General features: G+C 47.5%; 1 protein-coding gene across 2 annotated transcripts in view; it reads left to right on the forward strand.

The window, feature by feature from the left end:
- The window catches only part of LOC144602773 (zinc-binding protein A33-like), a 29,835-nt gene extending 17,474 nt beyond the window's left edge, over positions 1-12,361 (forward strand). The window contains exons 3-6 of one of the 2 annotated variants that reach the window (XM_078415907.1): positions 3,964-4,197; positions 7,512-7,534; positions 9,796-9,911; positions 11,813-12,361. In XM_078415907.1, coding sequence (XP_078272033.1) covers positions 3,964-4,197; positions 7,512-7,534; positions 9,796-9,911; positions 11,813-12,345 — 906 coding nt within the window. In that variant the 3' untranslated portion in view covers positions 12,346-12,361. Of the gene's footprint in view, positions 1-3,963; positions 4,198-7,511; positions 7,535-9,795; positions 9,912-11,812 lie in introns of those variants that run through there. The other variant, XR_013548503.1, reaches the window with a different exon arrangement.
- Positions 12,362-20,489: the final 8,128 nt, after the last annotated feature.

Raw genomic sequence — 20,489 nt, forward strand, 5'->3', positions numbered from 1 at the left:
AGCGGGGAAACAGGCCCTTCGGCCCACCGAGTCCGCGCCGACCAGCGATCCCCGCACACTGACACAGTCCTGCACACACAAAGGGCCATTTACAATTTTACTGGCCAATTAATCTGCAAATCTGTACGTCTCTGGAATGTGGCAGGAAACCGGAGCTCCCAGAGAGAATACACGCAGGTCGTGGGGAGAATGCACAAACTCTGTACAGACAGCATCCATAGTCAGGATTGAACCCGGGTCTCTGTTGTTGTGAGGCAGCAGCTCGACCGCTGCTCCACCATGCTGGTCCTGTTGAAGTGTACATCATTTTCACAGGGCTTGATGGTAAGGATATTGCTTTGCCTGCCCTACCCCCCCCTCCTGGATGCACCAATATATTTCCCTCCACTTATATTCCTTCCTCTGGTTTCACAATTTGCAACTCTTCAATACTTTTGTCTCATTCCATCAGTTTTTTTCAGGGGTGGGAACTGCTTTACGTCCTCGTTGTCCACCCTGGTTAGTTCTACAGAACTGGCAAAATTTGCAGCAATGCATCAACTACGGTATTCTGAAGCACCAATTGCCACTTTTGATTGTTGTCGTTGACATACAAAAGAAGACTTTTTTTTCATCTCTGGACCTTAAAGTCCTGGATAGAGTTTATATTGAGAGGATGTTTCTACTAGTGGGAGAGTCTAGAATCCCACATAGCCGTAGCTTTAGAAAGACGAGGAGGAATTTGTTTAGTCAGAGGGAGGTGAATCTATGGGATTCATTGTCACAGAAGGCTGTGGAGGCCAAGTCAATGGATATTTTTAAGCTGGAGATTGACAGATTCTTGATTAGTACGGATGCCAGGGGTTATGGGGGGGAGGCAAGAGAATGGGGAAAGATAGATCAGCCACGGTTGAATGGCAGAATACACTTGATGGGCTGAATGGCCTAATTCTGCTCCTACAACTTATGAACTTTGTCCAATCATCTGCCTATCAGAAAACCTCCCTCGCCTGTGTTCAACTATTACCTGCCATGCTTTGTCCTGCCCCTCCTCTCTTTGGTGCCTTGGTAACAGCAATGTTTATTCCCAGTGAAATGTATTGATCCATCTCTACACCATTGAGGGCATTGTACTTTGTCCAAGGGATTGATGCGCTACAATGGTAAGAACTATATTCTGCACTCGGTATCTTCTCCTTTGCTCTATCTATTGTACTTGAGTTTGAACTGATTGTATCTATGTATGCCATATTGGATCTGTTTGGATAGCATACAAAACAAAGCTTTCCACTGTATCTTGGTACCCGGGACAATAATAGACCCAAAGCTAACCCAGTCTGATGGGCTGGAGTCACGTGTGGACCGGACAGGACACAGAAGGCAGATTCCTTGCCAGTCCAGTAAGCTGGGTGTCAATGATTATACAGGGAAATATCGGAGCGGGAATAGACCATTCAGTACAGTAAGCCGTTGATTTAACGGACCTCTATAACAAATTTTGGTTACATCAAGCTGACTTTGAAGCAGACCGAGTTTGTTGTTTCAAGGAATGAGGAATAGGTGGATGTAGCGAATGCTGTTTTTGATCCATTTTAGTTTAGTTTCGAGATACAGCATTGAAACACCGAGTCAACGATCCTCATACACGTTCCACCCGACACACCAGGGACAATTGACAGTGCGCAGGATAGGACAGTTACAGTGGTTCTGTCAGAGATCACCCATACACACGTTCCACCCGACACACTAGGGACAATTGACAGTGCGCAGGATAGAACAGTCGCAGTGGTTCTCTCTCCTCCCACAGATGCAGTTTAATGTAGATAAGTGTGAGGTTATTCACTTTGGAAGTAAGAATAGAAAGGCAGATTATTATCTGAATGGTGTCAAGTTAGGAGGAGGGGGAGTTCAACGAGATCTGGGTGTCCTAGTGCATCAGTCAATGAAAGGAAGCATGCAGGTTCAGCAGGCAGTGAAGAAAGCCAATGGAATGTTGGCCTTCGTAACAAGAGGAGTTGAGTATAGGAGCAAAGAGGTCCTTCTACAGTTGTACCGGGCCCTGGTGAGACCGCACCTGGAGTACTGTGTGCAGTTTTGGTCTCCAAATTTGAGGAAGGATGTTCTTGCTATGGAGGGCGTGCAGCGTAGGTTCACTAGGTTAATTCCCGGAATGGCGGGACTGTCGTATGTTGAAAGGCTGGAGCGATTGGGCTTGTATACACTGGAATTTAGAAGGATGAGGGGGGATCTTATTGAAATATATAAGATAATTAGGGGATTGGACACATTAGAGGCAGATAACATGTTCCCAATGTTGGGGGAGTCCAGAACAAGGGGCCACAGTTTGAGAATAAGGGGTAGGCCATTTAGAACGGAGATGAGGAAGAACTTTTTCAGTCAGAGGGTGGTGAAGGTGTGGAATTCTCTGCCTCAGAAGGCAGTGGAGGCCAGTTCGTTGGATGCTTTCAAGAGAGAGCTGGATAGAGCTCTTAAGGATAGCGGAGTGAGGGGGTATGGGGAGAAGGCAGGAACGGGGTACTGATTGAGAGTGATCAGCCATGATCGCATTGAATGGCGGTGCTGGCTCGAAGGGCTGAATGGCCTACTCCTGCACCTATTGTCTATTGTCTATTGTGTGAAGACAAAGCCATAGTGACAGCATGGGGCTCTCCCAGGTGCTGCGATCCCCCACACCACAACCTTCACCACCCCCCCCCCCCCCCCCCCCCCCACTCAGCCGCAAGGAAGTGTGGGCCTGCAGCCCAACTGTGTGGGAGCCACCAGCAGTTCCCTGTCCCACAGCACCAGTGACCCGGGCCTGACTCTGAGCACTCCGGCACACAAGCTCCGCCCCACACACTGGGGACAGTTCGGTGTGTGGTACAGAACCAGTGGGCCGGGGCACCTGGAGGAAACCCACACGGCCTCAAGCAGCGCCCCAGGCCTGGATCAGATCCGGGCCTGGAGCAGCGGCACCACCAGTGACCCACTGAACCCCCACAACCCGCAGAAGACACCAAACCCCAAACCTGCAACGTCTCCGCCAAGCGGCAGGAGACCCGAGCACCCGCAGCAAACCCACACTGTCACAGGAAGCACCCAGGATTGAACTCTGGTCTCTGGCGCTGTAAGGTAGCAACCACTGCGATGCCACTGGGCCATCCTTCAGCATTGTGTGTCCTTCACTGTTTATTGTGGAGTGAATGTTTATCGGCTGTTTTCCAATAGTACTATAGACATTAGACAATAGACAATTGGTGCAGGAGGAGGCCATTCGGCCCTTCGAGCCAGCACCGCCATTCAATGTGATCATGGCTGATCATTCTCAATCAGTACCCCGTTCCTGCCTTCTCCCCATACCCCCTGACTCCGCTATCCTTTAGAGCTCTATCTAGTTCTCTCTTGAAAGCATTCAGAGAATTGGCCTCCACTGCCTTCTGAGGCAGAGAATTCCACAGATTTAAAACTCTCTGACTGAAAAAGGTTTTCCTCATCTCCGTTCTAAATGGCCTACCCCTTATTCTTAAACTGTGGCCCCTGGTTCTGGACTCCCCCAACATTGGGAACATGTTTCCTGCCTCTAACGTGTCCAACCCCTTAATAATCTTATACGTTTCGATAAGATCCCCTCTCATCCTTCTAAATTCCAGTGTATACAAGCCTTGCCACTCCAGTCTTTCAACATAGGACAATCCCGCCATTTGGGGAATTAACCTAGTAAACCTACGCTGCACACCCTCAATAGCAAGAATATGAAGTACTGTTCATATTAAACCCCTCATTCGGTATGAGCGGACAATTAGTAATAACGGACACCATCACTCCCTGTGGTCCGTTACAGCGAGGGTTTACTGTATAACTGAGATATCTAATATATCTGGTATTGTATATCTGATCTTTGTGGATGGCCTGCAACACAAAGCCTTTCACTGTACATGGTGTCGATAATAAACCTAAACCACTGAGCTTGCTGTTTCTCCACAGGAGAAGGGCCGACTGCTGAAGGAGCAGGTCGAGATCGATCTTTCCAGCGTCTACCGATTCCTGGACGTGAGGAAGCGGGAGCTGGCGGTGAAGATCGATGAAGAGGTGGGCAGGACGGTTCAGCCCTTGCAAGAGGACCTGGCAAAGATCTGCCAGGAAGCCTGCACGATCGAGCGAACCATCCGGGATGTACAGCTGCAACTGAGCTACGGGGAGCCCCAGGAGATGCTTCAGGTAAGAAGCAGCAGGCAGCCAACGCGTGTAGAACATGCAATGGACCTTCACCATTCTTCTCAATTATTTCACATTTCTGGTACATAATTTCTGCCAGTCGATAAAAGAGCTTGCATCAAAATGGTGCTTTATTGGCCTTGAGACACTCTTGGTGCACCTCTGCACAAAAGAGGTATTCAGGCCCGCATAGATCACCCATGATGATATTGAATGTGTGGGGTAAGTTTGAGGGCCGAGTGGCCAACTCCGACTTATTTTCTTGTGCTCGTGGCAAGAGGATTTGAGAATAGGAGCAGGGAGGTCTTGCTTCAACTGTTTCCAAGGACATTTCCAGTAATGGGAGAGTCTAGGATCAGAGGGCACAGCCTCAGGATAAAAGGATGTACCTTCAAAATGGAGTTGGAGGAATTGTTTCAGCCAGAGGATGGTGAATCTGTGGAAATTGTCAAACATCCGTAGAGGCCAAGGCATTGGTTATTTTTAAGGCAGAAAATTATAGGTTATTGATTAAGTAGAGCATTATTGATTACAATGAGATAGCAGTAGAATGGGGTTGAGAGGGAAAAATAGATCACCTATGATTGATTGGCAGACCAGACTCAGGGTTGAATGGCCTAATTCTGCTCCTGTGTCTTATGGTCTTATGTACAGTCCTGGTAAGATTGCACATTGAGTATTGTGGACATTCTTTATCTCCTTGTCTAAGGAAGGATGTTCTTGCCATGGAGGGAGTTCAGTGAAGCTTTCCTGATCCCTGAGATGGCAGGACTGACGAATGAAGGCTTAATTTCATGATAGTTTGGAAGAATGAGAGAGAAACTTGCAGAAACCTGCAGAATTCACAGATGTACCATACACATGCACAGAGTGTATATTTCAGAGTCTCTTGCCCAGAGTAGGTGAATCGAGGACCAGATGACATAGGTTTAAGGTGAAGGGGAAAAGATTTAATAGGAATCTGAGGGGTAACCTTTTCACACAAAGGTTGGTGGGTGTATGGACCGAGCTGCCAGAGGAGGTAGTTGAGGCTGGGACTATCCCAACAGTTAGACAGGTGCATGGATAGGACAGGTTTGGAAGGTTATGGACCAAACACAGGCAGGTAGGCGTAGTGTAGCTGGGACATGTTGGCCGGTTTGGGCAAGTTGGGCCGAACGGCCTATTTCCACACTGTATCACTCTATGACTCTACTTTTATCAGGATTGGAAAGGTTAGATACAGGAAGGATATTTCTGAAATCCAGAAGCCAGTATAAAGATAAGGTGTGATGCGTTTAAGACTGAGATGAGGCAGGTTTTTCTCCCAAGACCGTAGTGAGTCTGTCGAGTTATCTACTGCAGGATGCAGTTGCAACAAAATCATTACATCTGTTCATCGAGGATTTCTGTATTTTCTCTGAGTTAGTAGAATCAGCAGATGTGGGCAAATGTTGAAACCGGGAAAGTCAGTGATTCCCCCTCTTGATCAGATCGAATGGTGGGAAAAGTTTTGAAAGATCAAATGTACTATTCCTACTCCTATATTTCTATGAATTATAATCTACCTTGCTAGACTTAGCAGGAATCTACCGTCCACATCCAGTCTAGTCTACACATGACTTCAGCCCATCACATTGAACCAGAGACCCAGGTTCTATCCTGACTACAGGTGCTGTCTGTCCAGGGTTTGTATGTTCTCCCTGTGAACGCGTAGGTTTTCCCCGGTTTCCTGTCACATTCCAAAGATGTAGGTTAATTGACTTCTGAAATGGTCACTAGTGTGTTGTATAGAACACATGGTTGACTGTTGGTCGGCAATGCCCTTGTGGGCCGGAGGGCCTGATTCCATGCTATATCTCCAAACATTGGTTGAGGATCATGTGTTCCGGGATACAGTGGAAAGCTTTGTTTTGGATGCTATCCGCGCAGATCAGATATATACAATCAAGTCAAACTCAAGTACAATCGGTAGAGCAAAAGGGAAGATAAAGGGCACAGGATTTAATCATCAGTTCCACAGACAAAGTCCACTGTTCACTGAGCAGTCGAGGTGAATCGGACTGTGCCTAGCTTCTGGAGGTTCCTTTTAAATAAGGAAATAACCCAAGGAATTGTGGAGTTAAAAGACTAAAGGGATAGGTGGTCTATGCCAGTGTAAAAAATTCATGCTCCTATATTGGCTAATAGCTAATTAAATATTGTCACGTTTAATTTGCAAGACTGAGTTCCGGAGTGCAACACCCATTAATCTATTTTATTTTTATAAAGGAGCAGCAATTCTTATTTATAGATGGGATATTTGTCTTCCCTTAGCCAAATTCCCTGATCATTCTGAGGTCCACTTTGACAGCTTCTCTGCACCTGAGCCATGACTCACTATTCATTTCCCCTCTCTTTCCTCACCTTCCCATCACTCAAAACAATCTTGCACCATTTTGTTTCTATCATCCCTCGGAAGAAGAATCCCACCATAAGTTTTTTTATTTGTGTCGTAAAGCGCTCAGTTTATTTTATTTTAGTTTAGAGATGCAGTGTGGAAATGGGCCTTTCCACCCACCGAGTCTACATCAACCAACAACCCCCCATAAACGAGTTCTTTCCCACCCACTAGGGACAATTTACAGAAGCCAATTAACCTGCCAACCTGCACATCTTTGAGATGTGGAAGGAAACCGGAGCACTCGGAGAGAAAACACATGGTGACAGGGAGAACATATAAACACATGGTCACAGGGAGAACATATAAACACATGGTCACAGGGAGAACATATAAACACATGGTCACAGGGAGAACATATAAACACATGGTCACAGGGAGAACATATAAACACATGGTCACAGGGAGAACATATAAACACATGGTCACAGGGAGAACATATAAACACATGGTCACAGGGAGAACATATAAACACATGGTCACAGGGAGAACATATAAACACATGGTCACAGGGAGAACATATAAACACATGGTCACAGGGAGAACATATAAACACATGGTCACAGGGAGAACATACAAACACATGGTCACAGGGAGAACATATAAACACATGGTCACAGGGAGAACATATAAACACATGGTCACAGGGAGAACATATAAACACATGGTCACAGGGAGAACATATAAACTGCACCCATAGCAATGGGACATCCATTGCACCCAACATATAGACAGCTCCATAGTCAGGATCAAACCCAGTCTCTGCCCCTGTGAGGCAGAAAATCTACCACTGCGCCATTGTGCAGCCCTTAATTGAATGCGCCATCCTTAATTTTATTTGAATGAACTGATCAGATCACGAGAATTTAAACCATTTTTATTTATTTTTACTTTTTAGGACATCAAGCAGTTGTTGGACAGGTACGTGGCTGCATCGGTTTTCTGTATGTGGCTGATTAGTTCACCGTTGGGAGCTGTGCAGGGAGTTCACAGCCCTGAGAGAGCTAGGAGTTCTTTGCTTCACTCTTCCCTGAGTGAGTTGGTCCCATCGCAGGTCACAGTCACAGTTACTGTTCGGCAGGCACTTGTAGGGAAGCGGACTTAGTGAGCAGAGCTCCCGTTTCTGCTCACTTCCCATGAACCATGGCTCTGCAGCACATGTAAAGTCATCGAAAGAGCATTCGGAAATATAAAGGTCCAGAGATTTGTAAAAAAAAAAGCAGCTATAAAGATAAAGGACCAGAGAATAAAAAATGCTGGACGAAGAGTCTCAACCCAAAACATCACCTATCCGTGTTTTCCAGAGATACTGCCCAACCTGCTGAGTCACTCCAGCACGCTGTGTCCTTTTCTGTACACCAGCATCTGCAGGTCCTTATTTCTACATAAAGTTATCTCTGGTTAATATTTCTCTGCTTTATTTAAAATGCGTGCTTCAAGTTTGAGCTCTCAGAGATACAGTATGAGCACAGAATACCAGGCACTCCACTGGATTAGCAAAAATAAAGTGCTGCAGGAACGCGGCGGGTCAGGCAGCATCCGTGGAAGGAAATGGACAGAAGATGTTTTGGGTTGGGGCACTAATGGCGTAGAGGGGAGAAAGCGGGTGGAGAGAGGTGAGGGTAAAGGGGAGGGGAGGAGCTGGTGACAGGTGGATCTAGGTGGGTACCTGCAGATGAGGGAGAGAGGGTAGAGATTGTAACTGATACTGGAGGCGAAAAGTGGAGAAGACAAAAGGGTGTGGGTGATGGAATATGATGAGCTGGGGCGCAAAATATAAAACCGCACAGTGGGATGGTGGTTTGAAGGGAACGGGGCAGGTTTGGAATGCGGGGCCTGGGGTGGAGAAGGGTGGGAGATGCTCTGGATTCCAGGGTCTGCAGTCTCTTGTGTCGTAAAGTCATAGATTCATACAGCATTGAAACAGGCCCTTCAGCCCAACTTGCCCACACCCACCAACATGTCTCATTGACACTGGTCCCACCTGCCTGCATTTGGCCCATATCCATCCAAACCTATCCTATCGGGGACCTGTCGGCACGGTGGCGCAGCGGTAGAGTTACCGACTTACAGCGAATGCAGCGCCGGAGACCTGGTTCAATCCCGACTACGGGTGCTGTCCGTACGTAGTTTGTACGTTCTCCCCGTGACCTGCGTGGGTATTCTCCGATATCTTCGGATTCCTCCCACACTCCAAAGACGTACAGGTATGTAGGTAATTGGCTTGGTAAATGTAAAAATTGTCCCTAGTGGGTATAGGATAGTGTTAATGTGTAGGGATCGCTGGTCAGCGCAGGCCCGGTGGGCTGAAAGGGCCTGTTTCTGTGCTGTATCTCCAAACTAAACTAAACTATCCATCTGTGTTTCTTAAACGTTGAGAGAGTACCGCTCTTTGTGTAACCCCTCGGTTTTCTATTAAATCTTCCCCTACTCACCTTAAATCTACGTCCTCTGGTTCTCAAATTCCCGTACTCTGGGTAAGAGGCTGCGCCTTTAACTTATCTACACCTCTATAATATCACCCCTCATACTCCTGCACTCCAAGGAATAGAGTCCTAGCCTGCTCAACCTCTGCCTATAGCTGAGCCCCCCCCCCCCGAGTCCTGTCAACATCCTGGTAAAACTTCTCTGCACACTTTCCGGCTTCACAACATCTTTCCAACAACTTGGTGTCCAAAACTGAACACAATACTCTTAATGTGGCCTCACCAACACCTTGCATACCTGCAACATGACCTCCTCTAGTCAATACTCTGAGTGTGACTCCACTTGATGGCTCTTTTAAACATTGTTGTGTCTATCCATGTGTACGATGGACAGGTACAGCTTTGGCCAATATTTATTCCTTTGCCATCACCATTATCACAGTGTTGGGACCCCACTCTAAATAATTTGGCTGCTTGACTTCCTCGGGGAACTGGGAAATGACTGCAGTCTGACAATATAAATAAAATTGTTGGCTGCAGGGTGCATTTCAAAGCCTTTCTTGTTTTACTTTCAATGGGCACAGTAAGCAGCCCAGGGCTGCCTGAAGTTACATCGAGAGAGAGGGAAGTCATAGAGAGAGACGGCCCACTGCTGGTTCCAGGGCTCAGATTGCAGAAGGGTGCGGGGGAAATGTGGGTATCTGTGCCTTTGCAAAGCTTCCTTCACGTGCACAAGCTTCCAATCCTACGTTCCAGATGCAAACACGAATACATCGCACCAAAGGACTTTCCCACCGACCTCCACACTGACTCCATCATCACACCTTTCCGTTACGTTAAAATCTGGGATGAGTTGAAAGCACTTGTGCCAGGTACGTGACCCTGCTTTTTGGAGAGTTGGGATGGAGGGAAAGGGGTGGTCAGAGGTGGGGGGGGGGGGCGGTGCAGGGAGACTGAGGGTTTGGGATGTTCTGCTCATACATCCATTACATGGGGGCTACATTGCACGATGACTCAGTGGTCCCACACGTGCCTCTTAGAAGGTTGCAAATCCCACTGCAGAAACTTGACCAGTGTAGCAACTTTGTACTGGTGATGAAGGGAGTTTGAGTTTAGTTTATTGTCAAGTGTACCGAGGCACAATGAAAAGCTGTTTTAGCGTGCCAACCAGTCAACGGAAAGACAATGTGTGATTACAATCAAGCCATCCACAGTGTACAGACACATTATAAAGCGAATAACGTGAATAATGTTTAGTGCAAGTTAACTCCAGTAAAATCCAATGTGGATGAGGAACCTATCACGCTTTGTCCTGGATTACAAAATATAAAACAGAAAAGGATGGAAATAATCAGCAGACCAAGCAGCATTTAGACAGAGAAACAGAGCGTTAATATTTCAGGTCATAGATCATTGATCACAGAACTTAAAACAGTACAGCACAGGAACAGGCCCTTTGGCCTAACACCCACACTGACCAACATGCCCCATCCACTCTAGTCCCACCTGCCCTCGCATGGCCCATAGCCCTGTAAGCCTATCCTAGCCATGTACCTGTCCAAATGACTTTTAAACATTCTGGTAGTACCTGCCTCAATTGCCTTCTCCGGCAGCTTGTTCCATATACCCACCACCCTTTGTGTAAAATAAAAGAGTTACCCCTCAGGTTCCTATTACCTTTCCCCCTCCCCCACCTTAAACCTATGTCGTCTGGTTCTCGATTCCCCTACTCTTGGCAAAGATTGAATTTACCCGATATATTCCCCTCATGATCTTGTGCACCTCCATAAGATCACCCCTCATGCTCCTGCGATCCAAGGAATAAAGTCTTAGCCTGCTTGACATCTCCCTATAGATAAGGCCCCTGACCCTTGCCAACATCCTTGTAAATCATCTATGCACCCTTTCCAGCTTGACAACATCTTTCCTGCAACATGGTGACTAAAACTGAACACAGCACTCTAAATGTGGCCTCACCAATGTCTTATACAACTGGAACATGTCCTCCCATCTTCTATACTCAATGCTCTGACTGATGAAGGCCAACGTTCCAAAAGCCGTTTTGATCACCCTATCTTTGTGAGACGCCACTTTCAAAGAACTATGTACCGGTACTCCTAAATCCCTCTGTTCTACAGCACTCCCCAGAGCCCTGTCTACCGTGTGGGTCCTGCCCATGTTAGACTTGTCAAAATGCAATACCTCACATCTCTCTACATTAAATTTCAGAAATCATTCCTCAGCCCACCTGGCCAAACGATCAAGATCCTGCTGCAATTTGTGACAACTATCTTCACCATCTTCAATACCATCCACTTTTGTGTCATCTGCACACTTGCTAATCATGTGTAGGAAGGAAATGCAAATGCTGGTTTAAACCAAAGATAGACACAAAAAGCTGACTCAGCAGGACAGGCAGCATCTCTGGAGAGAAGGAATGGGTGACGTTTTGGGTTGAGACCCTACTTCATCCTTCTTGATCATCAGGCATCCTTCTCTCCAGAGATGCTGCCAGTCCCGCTGAGTTACTCCAGCTTTTTGTGTCTATCTTCACTTGCTAATCGTGCCTTGCACATTCTCATCAAGATTATTGATGGAGATGACAAAACAGCAATGGGCCCAACACCAAACCCTGAGGCACACCACTAGTCACGGGCCTCCGGTCCGTAAAGCAACCTTCCACCATCACCCTCTGCTTCCTTCCATGAAGCCAACTGTGTGAGCTCCACAGTGGGGAACAATCTCCACTGACCGACTGTTTCATGCCTTTCAGCCCGGGAGTCCCTGAAGCTGAACGCCAGGACAGCTCACCCCCGGCTGCTCCTGTCCGAGGACCTGCGCAGTGTGGTGGATGGCCAGAAGCGGCGGGAGTGCTTGCTCTCGCCCCAGCGCTTCAACTACTGGCTGTGCGTGCTGGCCGACAGCGGCTTCAAGTCGGGGCGGCACTACTGGGACGTGGAGCTGGGGGGCAACCAGGCCTGGGTGCTGGGGGTGGCCAGCGAGTTGGCCGACCGGCTGATCACCGGGCCGCTGGTGCCGCAGGACGGCTACTGGGTGCTGGAGATGGTCAACGGCAACCTGGTCAACCTGGGAGGCCCTGGGCCCCAGAGCCTCCCCCTCCGACACAAGCCGCAAACAGTCCGCGTCTACCTGGACTACGAGGAGGGGCACCTGGCGTTCTACGATGCCGACAGCCTGTGCCACCTCTACACCCTGCACCACAAGTTCACCCAGACACTCCTCCCTCTCTTCAACCCCCACAACAAGAAGGAAGGCAGCAGTGGTCCACTCAGGCTGGCCCCCTGACACTGACACTCACCCTGGGAGAGTGTCCACAGGGCTGGTCTCAAGGACCAGCGGCCCACTCAGGCTGGCCCCCTGACACTCACCCTGGGAGGGTGTCCACAGGGCTGGTCTCAAGGACCAGCGGCCCACTCAGACTGGCCCCCTGACACTGACACTCACCCTGGGAGGGTGTCCACAGGGCTGGTCTCAAGGAGCAGCGGCCCACTCAGGCTGGCCCGACACTCACCCTGACACTCACCCTGGGAGAGTGTCCGCAGGGCTGGTCTCAAGGAGCAGCGGCCCACTCAGGCTGGCCCCCTGACACTCACCCTGGGAGGGTGTCCACAGGGCTGGTCTCAAGGAACAGAGGCCCACTCAGGCTGGCCCCCTGACACTGACACTCACCCTGGGAGGGTGTCCGCAAGGGTGGTCTCAAGGAGCAGAGGCCCACTCAGGCTGGCCCCCTGACACTGACCCTGACACTCACCCTGGGAGGGTGTCCACAGGGCTGGTCTCAAGGTGTAGCGGCCCACTCAGGCTGGCCCCCTGACACTCACCCTGGGAGGGTGTCCGCAGGGCTGGTCCAACCTGGGATGGATAATCCCAAGGCTTTTCCTGTTCACTCTTGCCCCTTGGTTTGAAGCATTAAAGGTAATAAGGGTGGCAGAGTGGTGCAGGTGGTAGATCCACTGCCTCACGGTGTGGATAAAGCATGTTTGGTGCTGTGTGGTGCTTGCAGATAGATGTCCCTCCAACTTCACCTGTGCAAACTATTGTACGGTGATAATCATATCATATCATATCATATATATGCAGCCGGAAACAGGCCTTTTCGGCCCTCCAAGTCCGTGCCGCCCAGCGATCCCCGTACATTAACACTATCCTACACCCACTAGGGACAATTTTTACATTTACCCAGCCAATTAACCTACATACCTGTACGTCTTTGGAGTGTGGGAGGAAACCGAAGATCTCGGAGAAAACCCACGCAGGTCACGGGGAGAACGTACAAACTCCTTACAATGCAGCACCCGTAGTCAGGATCGAACCTGAGTCTCCGGCGCTGCATTCGCTGTAAAGCAGCAACACTACCGCTGCGCTACCGTGCCGCTTTAAAAAGCTTTCACGGGTGTAGGGGGTTTAACAAGCGTGTGGATCCAAGGTCCAGTTTGATATTGCTGTGAGCACAAATATTCGCACTTTGTTGTTTTGTGGGGGATGAGTTGTTCAGGCGGGGAGAATGGTTTTTATGAAGTTAAATAAAGTTTGAATGCCAAATGACGTGATGTGTCTTTCTGCATCCATCCACATCCCCTGCTGGCTACAATGCTGAAACCTCCAGTCTTGCACTGCTCAGCCTTTCATCGAAGCTGGAACAAAACAACACAGCAACAGGTCTTGAAAGTTTGAAGAAGCGTCTTGACCCGAATCGTCACCCATTACTTCTATCCAGAGATGATGCCTGTCCCGCTGAGTTGCTCCAGCATTTTGTGTCTATCTTCAGTGTGAACCAACAGCAGGCCCTTCGGTTCACCGTGTCTGTGCCGATGAGGATCTAATCTGTACATCTTCCTGCACCTCGTCTATATCCCCTCAAATCTCTAACTGTTTATGTGCCTTTTGAAATGTGTGCTAAGTGTTGCTGTTGTATTTGCTTCCATCACTTCCCCTGCCAGTGCACTCCAGGCACCTACTGCTCTCTTGTGTAAAAATAAAAATTCTGAGAACTCCACTCCGCTAAACAAGACTCAGGAACAGCTCCTTCCCATCTGGTATTCGGCTTCTCAATGGTCTTGCCGTAAGCTAGAGTACAGTCTGATTCTGCTCTACCCCATTGCAGACATTGCACTTTGTCTCTGAAACTGTTGTGCTACAGTGTTGAAAACTGTCGTCTGCAGTCTGTATCTTTTACCTCACTCCACCTATTGTAGCTGAGTTTGGATTGGCTGTGTTTATGTATAGTATTATCCGATTTTGAATGGATAGCTGCAAAACAAATCTTTTCACTGCAGTACATGTGACAGTAATAAACCAAAACAAATCTAAAACTTGCCACGTAAACCTCCTTTAAACTTCTCTCCTCTCACCTTAAAGCTATGGTGTCTACCACAAGAACATACAATAGAACAGCACAGGAGGAGGACCTTTAACCCACAATATCTGTGCTGAACAAATACCAAAATGAGCTAATCTCCACTGCCTACACATGATCCATATCCCTCCATTCCCTGCATATCCATGTGCCAATCTATAACTCTCTTAAGTACTGCTATATTCACTGGAATTTAGAAGGATGAGAGGGGATCTTATAGAAACATACAAAATGTTTAAGGGATTGGACAGGCTAGATGCAGGAAAAATGTTCCCGATGTTGGGGGAGTCTAGAACCAGTGGTCACAGTTTAAGAATTAAGGGTGGGCCATTTAGGACTCAGATGAAGAAAAGCTTTTTCACCCAGAGAGTTGTGAACCTGTGAAATTCTCTGCCACAGAAGGCAGTGGAGGCCAATGCAGGATGTATTCAAGAGGGAGTTAGAGAGAGCTCTTAGGGCTAACGGGATCAAGGGATGGGGAGAAAGCAGCAACAGGGAACTGATTCTGGATGATCTGCCATGAACATATTGAATGGCGGTGCTGGCTCGAAGGGCCAAATAGCCTACTGCTGCAACTATTTTCTATGTTTTACTATTGCAGCTGCCTCCACCACCATCCCTGGTAGCATGTTCCAGGATACACCCAAAAAGCTGGAGTAACTCAGCGGGTCAGACAGCATCTCTGGACAAAAGGAATAGGCGCCGTTTTGGATTGAGACATCTTCAGACTCGTCTGAAGAAGTGTCTCGACTGAAACATTGCCTATTCCTTTTCTCCAGAGATGCTGTCTGACGTGCTGAGTTACTCCAGCTTTTTGTGTGGATCTTTGGTTTAAACCAGCATCTGCAGTTCCTTCCTACACAATGTGCAGGACCACCGCCACCGACCATTCTCTCTGCAAAACAAAAATAATTGCACATCTCCTTTAAACTACTACCCCCCCCCCTAATTTTTAATATTTTGGCATCAATTCTTTAACGTTTGACGTTCTCCCCCTGTTGAAAATGATTCTAACTGTCTACCATACTGGCTCTCATATTTTATATATTTCTATCAGATTCAACCGGTATTCGGGGGAAAATAACCCCGAGTTTGTCCAACCTCTCCTTGCAGCTAGTACCACCTAATGCAGGCAGCATTCTGGTTCTGGACTCCCCCCAACACCGGGAACATTTTTCCTGCATATAGCCTGTCCAATCCCTTAAGAATTTTTATATGTTTCTATAAGATCCCCTCTCATCCTAAATTCCAGTGAATATAAGCCCAGTCGACCCATTCTTCCATCATATGCTAGTCTCGCCATCCCTGGAATTAACCTGGTGAACCTACAGCACGCTCCCTCAATAGCAAGAATGTGCTCCCTCAAATTAGAAGACCAGGTGTGGTCTCACCAGTGCCCTGGACAACTGCAGTAGGACATCCTTGCTCAATTCCTTTCACTCTGAAGGCCAACATGCCATTAGCTTTTCTTCACTGCCTGCTGTACCTGCATGCTTACTTTCAGTGACTGATGTACAAGTACCCTAGGTCTCGTTACAACTCCCCTATTCCTTATTTGACACTATTCAAATAAAAATCTGCCTTCTTGTTCTTGTGCTTGTGTGGAATTCTCTGCCTCAGAGGGCAGTGGAGGCCAGTTCGTTGGATGCTTTCAAGAGAGAGCTGGATAGAGCTCTTAAGGATAGCGGAGTGAGGGGGTATGGGGAGAAGGCAGGAACGGGGTACTGATTGAGAGTGATCAGCCATGATCGCATTGAATGGCGGTGCTGGCTCGAAGGGCTGAATGGCCTACTCCTGCACCTATTGTCTATTGTCTATTGTCTATTGTCTATAACCTCACATTTGTCCACATTATACTGCATCTGCCATGCATCTGCCCACTCACCCAACCTATGCAAGTCACCCTGCAGCCTGATAGCATCCTCCTCGCAGCTCACTCTGCCACCCAGCTTCGTATCATCCACAAACTTGGAGATGTTACATTTAATTCCTTCGTCTAAATCGTTAATATATATTGTACATAACGAGTCCCAGCACTGAGCCTTGCGGCACCCCACTAGTCACTGCCTGCCATTCTGAAAATGACCTGTGAATTCCCACTCTTTGTTTCCTGTCCGTCAACCAGATCTCTATCCATGTCAATACCCTCCCTACCCCCAATACCATGTGCTCTAATTTTCCCACTAATCTCTTGTGTGGCACCTTGTCAATCCTTTAAGTATCATTTGCCAGTCTATCCTAGCAAATTCCCATCTAATACCATCAAAATTAACTGTTTAAGTTCAGTTCCCTTGTCTCTGAATTAACTGTATTACTCTCCAGCTTAATGCAGAATTCTACCACATTATGGTCACTGTTGCCCAAGAGGCTGAACACAACAAGATTGCTAACTAATCCTTCCTCATTACACAATATCCAGTCTCGGATAGCCTGCCCTCTAGTTGGTTCCTCTACATATTGGCTTGGACTGTTTCCGATCCGAAACGTCACTTATCCCTTTTCTCCAGAGATGCTGGCTGAGCCGCTGACGTACCCCAGCACTTTGTGTCTATTGTTGGTTCTCCTTGTACATGAAATGCAAGTACAGCAAATAATTGGGACAGCTAGAAGTGCTTTTTGCAAAGGAAACTGTATTCATAACTGGGGTGGTTATGCTTCAGCGCTTTGATGAAAGAAAGATCAGAGAAGAACACATCTGGAGTATCTATTAGTCATCCATTTAATGAAGGATGAAAATTGAGGGATTACTAGATTAGCAGTTAGAATGTCTGACACTGTCCCAATAGGAAAGGAGGCACATACTAAGTTTGATGCTGTGAGCATTCATTTTGGTGGAGACATGATTGAAACATTAAAGCTGTTCAGTGTCTTTAAAAGGGTAGACCTTGAAAGGATATTGCCCCTTATGAAAAAGGAGTCCTAGAACTAGGAGTCCCTGTTTAAAAATAAGGGTTTGCCCATGTAAAATTTGAACAAGGTGTATAAACAAGCACCTGCGCCGTTTCCAAAGCCTCCACATGCCTTCTGTAATGGGACAACCAGAACTGCTTGCAATACTTCACGCCGATCATCAATCACCACTTATCCTAGGTTCATATCCGACACACTTGGGATATTTACGGCAGCCAATTAACCTGCAAACCTGCCTGCCTTTAGAATGTGGGAGGAAACTGGAGCACCCGGAGAAAACTCACGCGGTCACAGGGAGAACGTACAAACTCCCTACAGACTGCACCTGTAGCTACGATCAAACTCGGATCTCTGGTGCTAGACTCAATGGGCCGAAAGGCCTGTTTCCGCACGGTATCTCTAAAATCTAACGCTGCGCCACTCTGGAATTCACAGAGGCCAATTATTCTGCACAACTGCACACCTTTGGATGTGAGAGGAAACCTATGTGACAGCATTTCACCCAGATAGCTCCCAAGGACAGGATCAAACCCAGGTCTCTAATACCGTGAGGCAGCAGCTTGAAGGCATTTCAATAAAGGGGTAAAAAGTTATGGGCATAGGCAGGAATGTGGAATTAAGCTTACAATCACATCAGCCATGATCAAGTTGAATTGAGTCAAGTTTATTGTCATATGCACAAGTATAGTGAGGTATAGCTTGCATCACTTACACTCAGACAACACACAAAATCATAAATCATAGATAATCTACACACATTCTACACGACAGTTAAAGGAAAGCAAAAAAAAACAAGGCATTATTGCAAAACACAATTAGAAAAACAACTCCATGGGAGAACAATTATGGTCTGTTGTGTTCCATTGTGGAGGTCTGATTGTCAGTTCAACAGCCTGATGGTTGTGGGTAAGTAGCTGTTCCTGAATCTACTGGTGTGGGACTTCAGGCATCTGTAGCCCCTGCACGATGAGACAGTAGGTGTTCCTGAATCTACTGGTGTGGGACTTCAGGCATCTGTACCTCCTGCCTGATGGTAGCATCTTTGTTAGATGTGTTGCATGGAGGGCAGGGCTGTGCCCATGATGGACTGGGCTGACTCCACCACTCTCTGCTGTGCCTTGCGTTCCTGTGGATTGTAATTGCCGGACCAGGCCACGATGTCATCTACTGTATCCTGATTCACTGTACTTCGGTGAAACTGAACGGAACTGCACAGAGGAGAATTTCTACAGTGCATATATATACACGTTTTGATACAAGGAACTAAAGATACTGGACCCTGGAGAAAAACACACAGTGCTGGAGTAGCCTAGTGGGTCAGGCAGCATCTGTAGACCGAGTGGATAGATGGATGATGCTTCGGGTTGGGAATGATGAAGAGTCCCGATCCAAAACATCACCCCTCTCTTTCCTCCATAGGTGCTGCCTGACCTGCTGAGTTACTCCGCATTTTGAGTTTTATATAGGTTTGACAGAGTATTTGGTGACATGCTGAATCTCTTTAAATCTCAAGGAAATGTCTCTGCTTTCATCTGTGTGCTGGGCTTTTGTAAATTTCAGTGGGTTGAGCAGCCTATCTGTCCCGAATCTCTCGAGGCCCAAGGGGAGTCTGGCCTTAATGTGCACTGGGTATTGATGGAACAATGCAAACACAGAATCACATACACACACACAATGATACAACTCCTTCATTGAACACTTGCACTCGGTCCATCAAAGCCTTCTGAATCTCCCGATTGCTAACCATTTTAACTCCCCTTCCCATTCCAAACCTGACCTCGACCCGAAACATCACCTATTCCTTTTCTCCAGAAATGCCGCCTGACCCGATGAGTTACTCCAGCATTTTGTGTCTGTCTTCAATCCAAAACTGACCTTTCCATCTGGGGCCTCCTCCATTGCCAGAGTGGGGCAATTTGCAAACTGGAGGAGTAGCTCCTCATATTCCATTTTGATAGATTAAAACCCAACAATATGAACATTAAATTCTCCAGTTTTAAGTACCCTCCCCCCCCCCCCCCCCCCCCGCCCCCTCAATTTCCACTGACCCCACTCCCAGTGTGCATCCATTACTTCCACCATCCTGACCCACTTTTTCCCCTCTCCCCTTCCATCTATACCCCTCTCTCTGGCTTTACACTTCACTCATTTTCCCTGACACCCTTTTGTCTACTTTTCATCTCTTGCCTTTGTCCACCCATCTGCCAATCTACCCTCACCCCTCACCTGTATCCACCTATCACTTGCCAGGCCTTGTCCTGTCCCCACCTCTCTCTTGTTTCAGATTTCTCTCCCCCCTCCCCCACCCCCCACCCCACAGTAATAAGTCGGAAGAAAGATCCTGACCCAAAACATCTGCCTGAGTTCCTCCAGCACTTTGTATTTCACTCCAGCTTGTGCCTCCAGCGATTTACTGAATCTGTACCAATCATTTACACGAATCTCATTTGATTCTCCCCAACTTGCCTCGACTCCAGCAAACACTCGCACTACATTTTAAGTGGTTTATTTTTTCCCCTTCAGGGATTCTTTTCCCCAAATAGAGGAGATTCGGTATATGGACAAATACTCTTGAACTTCTACACGTGTACAGTAGCGAGCATATTGACCAGTTGCATCACGGCCTGGTTCGGCAACTCGAACGCCCGGGAATGAAGGAGGTTACAAAAAGTGGCAGACACTGCCCAGTCCCAGTCCCCCTCCCTGCCATGGAAGGTGATTCTGTCTCAAAAAGGCAGCCAGCATCATCGAGCACCCCACACCACCCTGGCTACGCTCTTATTTCCCTCCTGCCATCGGAAGATGTTAATTATGGGTGTCTGAAAACTGCAAACGTCCAGGTTCAGGAGAAGCTGCTTCCCAACAAACATGAGGCAATTGAACGACACGACCAATATAAACAGAAATCTGATCTACCCGTTGTATAAGAAAATAACTGCAGATGCTGGTACAAATCGATTTATTCACAAAATGCTGGAGTAACGCCTGACCCGCTGAGTTACTCCAGCATTTTGTGAAAGAATCTCGTTGTTCCGCTTCGGGACAAAAAAATAAAACAGAATCTTAATCTGTTGACAAAATGTTTAGGAAGTAACTGCAGATGCGGGTTTACACCGACGGTCGACACAAAATGCTGGATAAATCAGCGGGTCGGGCAACACCA

The sequence above is a fragment of the Rhinoraja longicauda genome, chromosome 19 (genome assembly GCF_053455715.1).
Source record: "Rhinoraja longicauda isolate Sanriku21f chromosome 19, sRhiLon1.1, whole genome shotgun sequence".
Lineage (NCBI taxonomy): Eukaryota > Metazoa > Chordata > Chondrichthyes > Rajiformes > Arhynchobatidae > Rhinoraja > Rhinoraja longicauda.